We start from the raw sequence: 12,267 nt of genomic DNA, 5'->3' as shown, positions 1-12,267 counted from the left end.
CGGAGGCTGGACAGTGGAGTGAATTAAAGATACACTGTGATAGAATTTCGGAGGCTGGACAGTGGAGTGAATTAAAGATACACTGTGATAGAATATCGGAGGCTGGACAGTGGAGTGAATTAAAGATACACTGTGATAGAATATCGGAGGCTGGACAGTGGAGTGAATTAAAGATACACTGTGATAGAATATCGGAGGCTGGACAGTGGAGTGAATTAAAGATACACTGTGATAGAATATCGGAGGCTGGACAGTGGAGTGAATTAAAGATACACTGTGATAGAATATCGGAGGCTGGACAGTGGAGTGAATTAAAGATACACTGTGATAGAATATCGGAGGCTGGACAGTGGAGTGAATTAAAGATACACTGTGATAGAATATTGGAGGCTGGACAGTGGAGTGAATTAAAGATACACTGTGATAGAATATCGGAGGCTGGACAGTGGAGTGAATTAAAGATACACTGTGATAGAATATCGGAGGCTGGACAGTGGAGTGAATTAAAGATACACTGTGATAGAATATCGGAGGCTGGACAGTGGAGTGAATTAAAGATACACTGTGATAGAATATCGGAGGCTGGACAGTGGAGTGAATTAAAGATACACTGTGATAGAATATCGGAGGCTGGACAGTGGAGTGAATTAAAGATACACTGTGATAGAATATCGGAGGCTGGACAGTGGAGTGAATTAAAGATACACTGTGATAGAATATTGGAGGCTGGACAGTGGAGTGAATTAAAGATACACTGTGATAGAATATTGGAGGCTGGACAGTGGAGTGAATTAAAGATACACTGTGATAGAATATTGGAGGCTGGACAGTGGAGTGAATTAAAGATACACTGTGATAGAATATTGGAGGCTGGACAGTGGAGTGAATTAAAGATACACTGTGATAGAATATTGGAGGCTGGACAGTGGAGTGAATTAAAGATACACTGTGATAGAATATTGGAGGCTGGACAGTGGAGTGAATTAAAGATACACTGTGATAGAATATTGGAGGCTGGACAGTGGAGTGAATTAAAGATACACTGTGATAGAATATTGGAGGCTGGACAGTGGAGTGAATTAAAGATACACTGTGATAGAATATTGGAGGCTGGACAGTGGAGTGAATTAAAGATACACTGTGATAGAATATTGGAGGCTGGACAGTGGAGTGAATTAAAGATACACTGTGATAGAATATTGGAGGCTGGACAGTGGAGTGAATTAAAGATACACTGTGATAGAATATTGGAGGCGAAACTAAACTAGCCCCCGGTGTACCCCGATGCCAGACTGTCACCAAGTGCCCCTCAACAACAACAACAACAACACCCCCCCCCCCCCCCCCCCCCCCCCGACATTAGTCTTCACACTAGAGACATCACCACGCCGTTTTTCCAAAACAGCATTATAAATATCATCCATTAAGACAACTAGGCCTACATTAATGACAGCACACAGTTTAATTGATGCATCACTGCAAAACCAGCATTATTTATATTAATTACTTAACTCACCTGCTAAAGTAAGGAGGATGACAACAACAAGAGCAGTTGGGCACGTTTTGTTCCATATTCCACATTGTCTTGGTTTCAGAGAGCATTTTATATGAGATACTTTAATGGTTTCCTGTGGAAATAAGCTTAGTATTTTCTAGGATCTCCTTTTAGTAGACCTTGTACCAGTGAACTGTACCGTCATGAGACTGTACCTTTTCCTATGCAAACTTCTAATAAAGTCTTCAATCAATCAATCAGAGAGCATGGTAAATATTAACTGTTGCCTCAAAGTCTTGTGTTGAAACTTTATATTCCATAATGCCCGACCCAGAACGTCTACTCTGTTCTGTCAGCAGCACTAACTAAGGGGCCCAATAGAGCTTCCTGTCATACCAGTGGACATTTCAAAACAAGAGTCATCAATTTTCAAATGGTAGCAGCCTACCACAGGAAATAGAAGCAGCAGACGCTGTCACACTGGACAGAACATTGTTATTAGACTTACTTTTCCTCCTCTGACCTGCGTGTTCCCCTGGACGTCATGGGCCCTGATGCACATGTGTTGTCACCTCATTCATAGATAAAGCCCTTTTTATGTTTCAGAGTAGAATGGAAATCAATGCAACCAGCTTGTGTGTTGGCCGTGTCAGCCCTGCTGGACGGTTACCTTTAAATGACCTTTAAATGACCTTTAAATGACCTTTAAATGACCTTTCATCCAAGGTCAGCTGAGCTAAACTACAGTAAAGTTCTAAAAGGTTCCTGATTGGCTGAGCCACTGACCAATCAGAGAGGTGAAGAGCTCGGGGGCGGAGCTTCCTGCAGCCATGAAGGTTGCCCCGGCAACGTCCTCACTGAGGTGGAGGTTCTGGAACACACACGCACGCACCCCGTTATATCACAGATAATATATTATAATATATTACCAGTAAGACTCCCTAAACGGGAGATAAGCGACCGTAGGTGGCTTATCTCCACAAATAGGGCAAAAATTTGTTTTTCCAAAATCTTCTGATCCATGTTGATGACATGAGTGTAGACATGCTGTGTAGTGATATTCGTGATTTTAGGGCAAAAACTGTAGGAGCAGTGTCCAAAAATGTGTTTTAAAAATCGGCCTGAAGGTGGCGCTACAATAGGGCCATGTGAGAAATGAGGGGTGGGGTCTCCGCGTTGCCTTGGCGGACGAATAGGTACCGGCCCCGGCTCTCCCGGACGCTCCTAGCCCGAGTTACGGCATTTTATGTGCGCTGCAGTGGCAGGGGGTCCTCCACTGGGGGCGCCACCACTTTTGCATCCGTTCTGGAGCACCAGGAGTCGGTGGTCCCCGGGAATTCCCCGTGAGCAGCCCCGTTGGGGTGGTCATTTGGTCATTTTTGCACATTTGGTCATTTTTTATATCTGGGGGTCCCCTCCGGGGGTCCTTGGAGGTTGTAGTTTGGCAGGCAAGGAGTGTGTGTGTGTGTGTGTAAAATCTGGCATGGATCGGGTCAACGGGTGCGGAGATATAAGCAGGGAAAAAGTGTGACTGACTGACTCACTGACTGACTGACTGACTGACTGACTGACTGACTGACTGACTGACTCAGCCACGGACAGCTGGTGGAGGTTTCTACAGTAAGTAGCTCCCTACGGTCGCAATAATATATTATAATATATTATAATATATTATAATATATTATAATATTATACATCACAGCCTGATCCACCGATATGGAAATTCCTGGCCGATATCGATGATTAAAATAACAATTTAGCCGATAAACGATACTGACAACGATGTTTGTTTATATATTTATTGTGCCAGAGAAACAAATTCATCTTCATTATAAGACATTACTGACGATATTGACTGAAAACAGCAAATATCGTCCGATAGCGATATCTGGCCGATACCATGGTGAAGTCTGATATCTACCACGGTCCAAAGGGCCATCCATTTGGTCTAGTGGTTGAGATGTTTGTGTGCGGGAGACCCCAGTTTAAGGGATATTTCACTTTAAAATAAAATTAACATAAATAAATAAATAAATAAATACATACATACATACATACATAAAAAATGCATATGGGAAAATCAGGCACTATTGGAAGGACATTGTAATGTGTGAAGGGGCCATGATTTTTCCTTTACTTTCAAACACTTATAATAAAATGCATTTATTTAACATCTAGCGCCACACGATGTGACCAGAACTAACCCTAACCGCGGCCCACGACGGCCCAATGTTACGGTAAGGCCCAACATGTTAATGTAAAAAGAGTGCCGGACCCGGACTAGTTCGGGATCGGCACATCAGATTGCGACGCCCAGACCCCAATTAGTTCGGGATAGGCATAAAAAGAGTTAAACACTATTTAAACACAACGCTGTAGTAAGTGAGAACCAGAAATTACAAAATTAAGAAAACGTAAAATGCAGAAGAGAATAAAATGTTTTCCTCACCTCTGAAATCTTCTCCAGTGAAGGAACAAAGTAGACGTCACACACGATGGCCAAAGCGTAGAACATGTAGATCGCCTGCAAAGAACACAGCACATTCATGTTACACACATGTTACATACATGTACAACATGCATGTAACATACAACGTAGAGGGCCTGCAAAGAACACAGCACATACATGGTACACACATGTTACATAGATGTACAACATGCATGTAATATACAACGTAGAGGGCCTGCAAAGAACATAATACATTTAAGAAGAGAAGAGACGTGTGGAGCGTCGTCCAGGGTGTTTTAGGGAAGGGAGAAGAGTCTGGGACGCGTGGAGCGTCGTCCAGGGTGTTTTAGGGAAGGGAGAAGAGTCTGGGACGTGTGGAGCGTCGTCCAGGGTGTTTTATCAACATATTTATATTCCACTGTATTCCATATCCTCACATAGAGTACAAGTAAAAGTATTTATACTCACACAGTACATACAGTATTTATACTCACACAGATTACATGTAGGAGTAGTTTTACTCAGATTACTCACACAGAGTACAGGTAGGAGTAGTTTTACTCAGATTACTCACACAGAGTACATGTAGGAGTAGTTTTACTCAGATTACTCACACAGAGTACAGGTAGGAGTAGTTTTACTCAGATTACTCACACAGAGTACATGCAGGAGTAGTTTTACTCAGATTACTCACACAGAGTACACATAGGAGTAGTTTTACTCAGATTACTCACACAGAGTACACGTAGGAGTAGTTTTACTCAGATTACTCACACAGAGTACAGGTAGGAGTAGTTTTACTCAGATTACTCACACAGAGTACATGTAGGAGTAGTTTTACTCAGATTACTCACACAGAGTACATGCAGCAGTACAGCTCCGTTCTCCCTCTGATCCTTGGTGAAGACGTCTGGAGGAAACTCATGGATGGCTGAGGAGAAATGAACCATATTTACTGTACTTACTGTACATCATATAACTATATCTACTGTACTTACTATGAACTACTGTACATGATATAGAACCACCAGATATTAAATTAGCCATATTTACTGTACTTACTATGAACTACTGTACATCATATAGACCCACAGAGATATTAAATTAACCATATTTACTGTACTTAATACTGTACATAATATAGAACCACAGATTAAATTAACCATATTTACTGTTCTTAGAGTTTGCAGTTTACAGTTTAGGCATTTAGCAGACACTTTTAATCCAAGGTGATTTACAATAAGCAGAAAAATACATCACTATAATAAACAAGATAATATGTCAGTACATCATCAACAATATAGCAAATGCATATGAATATCAACCTAAAAAAACAATAAAATCAGTAAAGAAAAGGATTCTAAAAAACCTAAAAACAAACGCTAACTAGCTTCATGTATGGTCATTGAGTGTTACAGTAGTGCTATGGGTTTAGGTGGAGTCTGAAAAGGTGAGTCTTCAGTCCACCGCGAAAGCTAGCGAGTGAGTCCGTTGTTCTAAGTGCGACAGGGAGTTTATTCCACAACTTGGGGGCCAGGAGGGCAAACTGTCTCGGACGAGTGGAGTTTTGTCCTGGGGTTTTTAGCGAGGGTTCTGTCAGCATCCCTGTGTTGGCTGATCTAAGTGAACGGGTGGGGTTGTAGGGGTTGATCAGGTTTTGGAGGTATGGAAGAGCCATACTTACTATGAACTACTGTACATATTATAGAAGCACAGAGATATTAAATGAACCATATCTACTGTACTTACTATGAACTACTGTACATAATATAGAACCACAGAGATATTAACGGCAGGTACGTGATTTCATTTCATTTAAACAATAACAAAATGTCTCTATGTTCTGATAGCAACAGTTACTATAGTGTTTGGTCAGCCTGATCTCCTGGAGCCACTTGTGTTACCAGTGGTTTAGACATGATGAGAGATGAGTTATTGTGTTACCAGTGGTTTAGACATGATGAGAGATGAGTTATTGTGTTACCAGTGGTTTAGACATGATGAGAGATGAGTTATTGTGTTACCCAGTGGTTTAGACATGGATGAGAGATGAGTTATTGTGTTACCAGTGGTTTAGACATGGATGAGAGATGAGTTATTGTGTTACCAGTGGTTTAGACATGATGAGAGATGAGTTATTGTGTTGCCAGTGGTTTAGACATGATGAGAGATGAGTTATTGTGTTACCAGTGGTTTAGACATGATGAGAGATGAGTTATTGTGTTACCAGTGGGTTAGACATGATGAGAGATGAGTTATTGTGTTGCCAGTGGTTTAGACATGGATGAGAGATGAGTTATTGTGTTACCAGTGGTTTAGACATGGATGAGAGATGAGTTATTGTGTTACCAGTGGTTTAGACATGATGAGAGATGAGTTATTGTGTTACCAGTGGTTTAGACATGAGAGATGAGTTATTGTGTTACCAGTGGTTTAGACATGGATGAGAGATGAGTTATTGTGTTACCAGTGGTTTAGACATGATGGGAGATGAGTTATTGTGTTACCAGTGGTTTAGACATGAGAGATGAGTTATTGTGTTACCAGTGGTTTAGACATGGATGAGAGATGAGTTATTGTGTTACCAGTGGTTTAGACATGGATGAGAGATGAGTTATTGTGTTACCAGTGGTTTAGACATGATGAGAGATGAGTTATTGTGTTACCAGTGGTTTAGACATGAGAGATGAGTTATTGTGTTACCAGTGGTTTAGACATGATGGGAGATGAGTTATTGTGTTACCAGTGGTTTAGACATGGATGAGAGATGAGTTATTGTGTTACCAGTGGTTTAGACATGGATGAGAGATGAGTTATTGTGTTACCAGTGGTTTAGACATGATGAGAGATGAGTTATTGTGTTACCAGTGGTTTAGACATGAGAGATGAGTTATTGTGTTACCAGTGGTTTAGACATGGATGAGAGATGAGTTATTGTGTTACCAGTGGGTTAGACATGATGAGAGATGAGTTATTGTGTTACCAGTGGTTTAGACATGATGAGAGATGAGTTATTGTGTTTACAGTGGTTTAGACATGATGAGAGATGAGTTATTGTGTTACCAGTGGTTTAGACATGAGAGATGAGTTATTGTGTTACCAGTGGTTTAGACATGAGAGATGAGTTATTGTGTTACCAGTGGTTTAGACATGGATGAGAGATGAGTTATTGTGTTACCAGTGGTTTAGACATGAGAGATGAGTTATTGTGTTACCAGTGGTTTAGACATGGATGAGAGATGAGTTATTGTGTTACCAGTGGTTTAGACATGAGAGATGAGTTATTGTGTTACCAGTGGTTTAGACATGGATGAGAGATGAGTTATTGTGTTACCAGTGGTTTAGACATGGATGAGAGATGAGTTATTGTGTTACCAGTGTTTAGACATGATGAGAGATGAGTTATTGTGTTACCAGTGGTTTAGACATGAGAGATGAGTTATTGTGTTACCAGTGGTTTAGACATGGATGAGAGATGAGTTATTGTGTTACCCGTGGTTTAGACATGGATGAGAGATGAGTTATTGTGTTACCAGTGGTTTAGACATGAGAGATGAGTTATTGTGTTACCAGTGGTTTAGACATGATGAGAGATGAGTTATTGTGTTACCAGTGGTTTAGACATGATGAGAGATGAGTTATTGTGTTACCAGTGGTTTAGACATGGATGAGAGATGAGTTATTGTGTTACCAGTGGTTTAGACATGGATGAGAGATGAGTTATTGTGTTACCAGTGGTTTAGACATGAGAGATGAGTTATTGTGTTACCAGTGGTTTAGACATGGATGAGAGATGAGTTATTGTGTTACCAGTGGGTTAGACATGATGAGAGATGAGTTATTGTGTTACCAGTGGTTTAGACATGATGAGAGATGAGTTATTGTGTTACCAGTGGTTTAGACATGATGAGAGATGAGTTATTGTGTTACCAGTGGGTTAGACATGATGAGAGATGAGTTATTGTGTTACCAGTGGGTTAGACATGATGAGAGATGAGTTATTGTGTTACCAGTGGTTTAGACATGATGAGAGATGAGTTATTGTGTTACCAGTGGTTTAGGACATGGATGAGAGATGAGTTATTGTGTTACCAGTGGTTTAGACATGATGAGAGATGAGTTATTGTGTTACCAGTGGTTTAGACATGATGAGAGATGAGTTATTGTGTTACCAGTGGTTTAGACATGATGAGAGATGAGTTATTGTGTTACCAGTGGTTTAGACATGGATGAGAGATGAGTTATTGTGTTACCAGTGGTTTAGACATGGATGAGAGATGAGTTATTGTGTTACCAGTGGTTTAGACATGAGAGATGAGTTATTGTGTTACCAGTGGGTTAGACATGATGAGAGATGAGTTATTGTGTTACCAGTGGGTTAGACATGGATGAGAGATGAGTTATTGTGTTACCAGTGGTTTAGACATGAGAGATGAGTTATTGTGTTACCAGTGGTTTAGACATGAGAGATGAGTTATTGTGTTACCAGTGGTTTAGACATGAGAGATGAGTTATTGTGTTACCAGTGGGTTAGACATGGATGAGAGATGAGTTATTGTGTTACCAGTGGTTTAGACATGGATGAGAGATGAGTTATTGTGTTACCAGTGGTTTAGACATGAGAGATGAGTTATTGTGTTACCAGCGGTTTAGACATGGATGAGAGATGAGTTATTGTGTTACCAGTGGGTTAGACATGGATGAGAGATGAGTTATTGTGTTACCAGTGGTTTAGACATGGATGAGAGATGAGTTATTGTGTTACCAGTGGTTTAGACATGGATGAGAGATGAGTTATTGTGTTACCAGTGGTTTAGACATGAGAGATGAGTTATTGTGTTACCAGTGGTTTAGACATGAGAGATGAGTTATTGTGTTACCAGTGGGTTAGACATGATGAGAGATGAGTTATTGTGTTACCAGTGGTTTAGACATGGATGAGAGATGAGTTATTGTGTTACCAGTGGTTTAGACATGGATGAGAGATGAGTTATTGTGTTACCAGTGGTTTAGACATGGATGAGAGATGAGTTATTGTGTTACCAGTGGTTTAGACATGAGAGATGAGTTATTGTGTTACCAGCGGTTTAGACATGGATGAGAGATGAGTTATTGTGTTACCAGTGGTTTAGACATGATGAGAGATGAGTTATGTGTTACCAGTGGTTTAGACATGATGAGAGATGAGTTATTGTGTTACCAGTGGGTTAGACATGATGAGAGATGAGTTATTGTGTTACCAGTGGTTTAGACATGAGAGATGAGTTATTGTGTTACCAGTGGTTTAGACATGATGAGAGATGAGTTATTGTGTTACCAGTGGTTTAGACATGATGAGAGATGAGTTATTGTGTTACCAGCGGTTTAGACATGGATGAGAGATGAGTTATTGTGTTACCAGTGGTTTAGGACATGATGAGAGATGAGTTATTGTGTTACCAGTGGTTTAGACATGAGAGATGAGTTATTGTGTTACCAGTGGTTTAGACATGGATGAGAGATGAGTTATTGTGTTACCAGTGGTTTAGACATGGATGAGAGATGAGTTATTGTGTTACCAGTGGTTTAGACATGATGAGAGATGAGTTATTGTGTTACCAGTGGTTTAGACATGATGAGAGATGAGTTATTGTGTTACCAGTGGTTTAGACATGATGAGAGATGAGTTATTGTGTTACCAGTGGTTTAGACATGATGAGAGATGAGTTATTGTGTTACCAGTGGTTTAGACATGGATGAGAGATGAGTTATTGTGTTACCAGTGGTTTAGACATGGATGAGAGATGAGTTATTGTGTTACCAGTGGGTTAGACATGGATGAGGAGATGAGTTAGTATGTGTTACCAGTGGGTTAGACATGGATGAGAGATGAGGTATTGTGTTACCAGTGGGTTAGACATGTCTAAGAGAGATGAGTTATTGTGTTACCAGTGGTTTAGACATGATGAGAGATGAGTTATTGTGTTACCAGTGGTTTAGACATGAGAGATGAGTTATTGTGTTACCAGTGGTTAGACATGATGAGAGATGAGTTATTGTGTTACCAGTGGGTTAGACATGGATGAGAGATGAGTTATTGTGTTACCAGTGGTTTAGACATGATGAGAGATGAGTTATTGTGTTACCAGTGGTTTAGACATGATGAGAGATGAGTTATTGTGTTACCAGTGGTTTAGACATGAGAGATGAGTTATTGTGTTACCAGTGGTTTAGACATGATGAGAGATGAGTTATTGTGTTACCAGTGGGTTAGACATGATGAGAGATGAGTTATTGTGTTACCAGTGGTTTAGACATGATGAGAGATGAGTTATTGTGTTACCAGTGGGTTTAGACATGGATGAGAGATGAGTTATTGTGTTACCAGTGGTTTAGACATGATGAGAGATGAGTTATTGTGTTACCAGTGGTTTAGACATGGATGAGAGATGAGTTATTGTGTTACCAGTGGTTTAGACATGATGAAGAGAGATGAGTTATTGTGTTACCAGTGGGTTAGACATGATGAGAGATGAGTTATTGTGTTACCAGTGGGTTAGACATGATGAGAGATGAGTTATTGTGTTACCAGTGGTTTAGACATGATGAGATGAGTTATTGTGTTACCAGTGGTTTAGACATGAGAGATGAGTTATTGTGTTACCAGTGGTTAGACATGATGAGAGATGAGTTATTGTGTTACCAGTGGGTTAGACATGATGAGAGATGAGTTATGTGTTACCAGTGGTTTAGACATGATGAGAGATGAGTTATTGTGTTACCAGTGGTTTAGACATGGATGAGAGATGAGTTATTGTGTTACCAGTGGTTTAGACATGATGAGAGATGAGTTATTGTGTTACCAGTGGTTTAGACATGGATGAGAGATGAGTTATTGTGTTACCAGTGGTTTAGACATGGATGAGAGATGAGTTATTGTGTTACCAGTGGTTAGACATGATGAGAGATGAGTTATTGTGTTACCAGTGGTTTAGACATGATGAGAGAAGAGTTATTGTGTTACCAGTGGTTTAGACATGATGAGAGATGAGTTATTGTGTTACCAGTGGTTTAGACATGATGAGAGATGAGTTATTGTGGTTACCAGTGGTTTAGACATGATGAGAGATGAGTTATTGTGTTACCAGTGGTTTAGACATGATGAGAGATGAGTTATTGTGTTACCAGTGGTTTAGACATGGATGAGAGATGAGTTATTGTGTTACCAGTGGTTTAGACATGATGAGAGATGAGTATTGTGTTACCAGTGGTTTAGACATGATGAGAGATGAGACTATTGTGGTTACCAGTGGTTTAGGACATGGATGAGAGATGAGTTATTGTGTTACCAGTGGTTTAGACATGGATGAGAGATGAGTTATTGTGTTACCAGTGGTTTAGACATGATTGAGAGATGAGTTATTGTGTTACCAGTGGTTTAGACATGATGAGAGATGAGTTATTGTGTTACCAGTGGTTTAGACATGATGAGAGATGAGTTATTGTGTTACCAGTGGTTTAGACATGATGAGAGATGAGTTATGTGTTACCAGTGGTTTAGACATATGAGAGATGAGTTATTGTGTTACCAGTGGTTTAGACATGAGAGATGAGTTATTGTGTTACAGTGGTTTAGACATGATGAGAGATGAGTTATTGTGTTACCAGTGGTTAAGACATGAGAGATGGTTATTGTGTTACCAGTGGTTAGACATGAGAGATCGGAGTTATTGTGTTACCAGTGGTTTAGACATGGATGAGAGATGAGTTATTGTGTTACCAGTGGTTTAGACATGGATGAGAGATGAGTTATTGTGTTACCAGTGGTTTAGACATGATGAGAGATGAGTTATTGTGTTACCAGATGGGTTTAGACATGGATGAGAGATGAGTTATTGTGTTACCAGTGGGTTTAGACATGATGAGAGATGAGTTATTGTGTTTACCAGTGGTTTAGACATGATGAGAGATGAGTTATTGTGTTACCAGTGGTTTAGACATGATGAGAGTGAGTTATTGTGTTACCAGTGGTTTAGACATGGATGAGAGATGAGTTATTGTGTTACCAGGTAGAGTTATTGTACCAGGTAACATGAGAGATGAGTTATTGTGTTACCAGTGGTTTAGACATGATGAGAGATGAGTTATTGTGTTACCAGTGGTTTAGACATGATGAGAGATGAGTTATTGTGTTACCAGTGGTTTAGACATGATGAGAGATGAGTTATTGTGTTACCAGTGGTTTAGACATGATGAGAGATGAGTTATTGTGTTACCAGTGTTTAGACATGATGAGAGATGAGTCTACTTGTGTTACCAGTGGGTTTAGACATGATGAGAGATG

The 12,267-nt window shown here is 40.1% G+C and overlaps 1 protein-coding gene across 1 annotated transcript in view; it reads right to left on the bottom strand.

Moving 5' to 3' along the window:
• The window catches only part of LOC308304973 (sodium/potassium/calcium exchanger 3-like), a gene marked incomplete at both ends in the record, with an annotated part of 30,853 nt that extends 25,959 nt beyond the window's left edge, over window positions 1-4,894 (bottom strand). The window contains 3 exons of the mRNA XM_080749596.1: window positions 2,282-2,366; window positions 3,945-4,019; window positions 4,799-4,894. Coding sequence (XP_080605722.1) covers window positions 2,282-2,366; window positions 3,945-4,019; window positions 4,799-4,894 — 256 coding nt within the window. The remainder of the gene's footprint in view (window positions 1-2,281; window positions 2,367-3,944; window positions 4,020-4,798) is intronic.
• Window positions 4,895-12,267: the final 7,373 nt, after the last annotated feature.

Source organism: Nannobrachium achirus (assembly GCF_963921795.1).
Source record: "Nannobrachium achirus genome assembly, chromosome: 19".
Lineage (NCBI taxonomy): Eukaryota > Metazoa > Chordata > Actinopteri > Myctophiformes > Myctophidae > Nannobrachium > Nannobrachium achirus.
The sequence above is the reverse complement of the archived record's forward strand: the minus strand, read 5'-3'. Positions and strand labels throughout refer to the sequence as shown.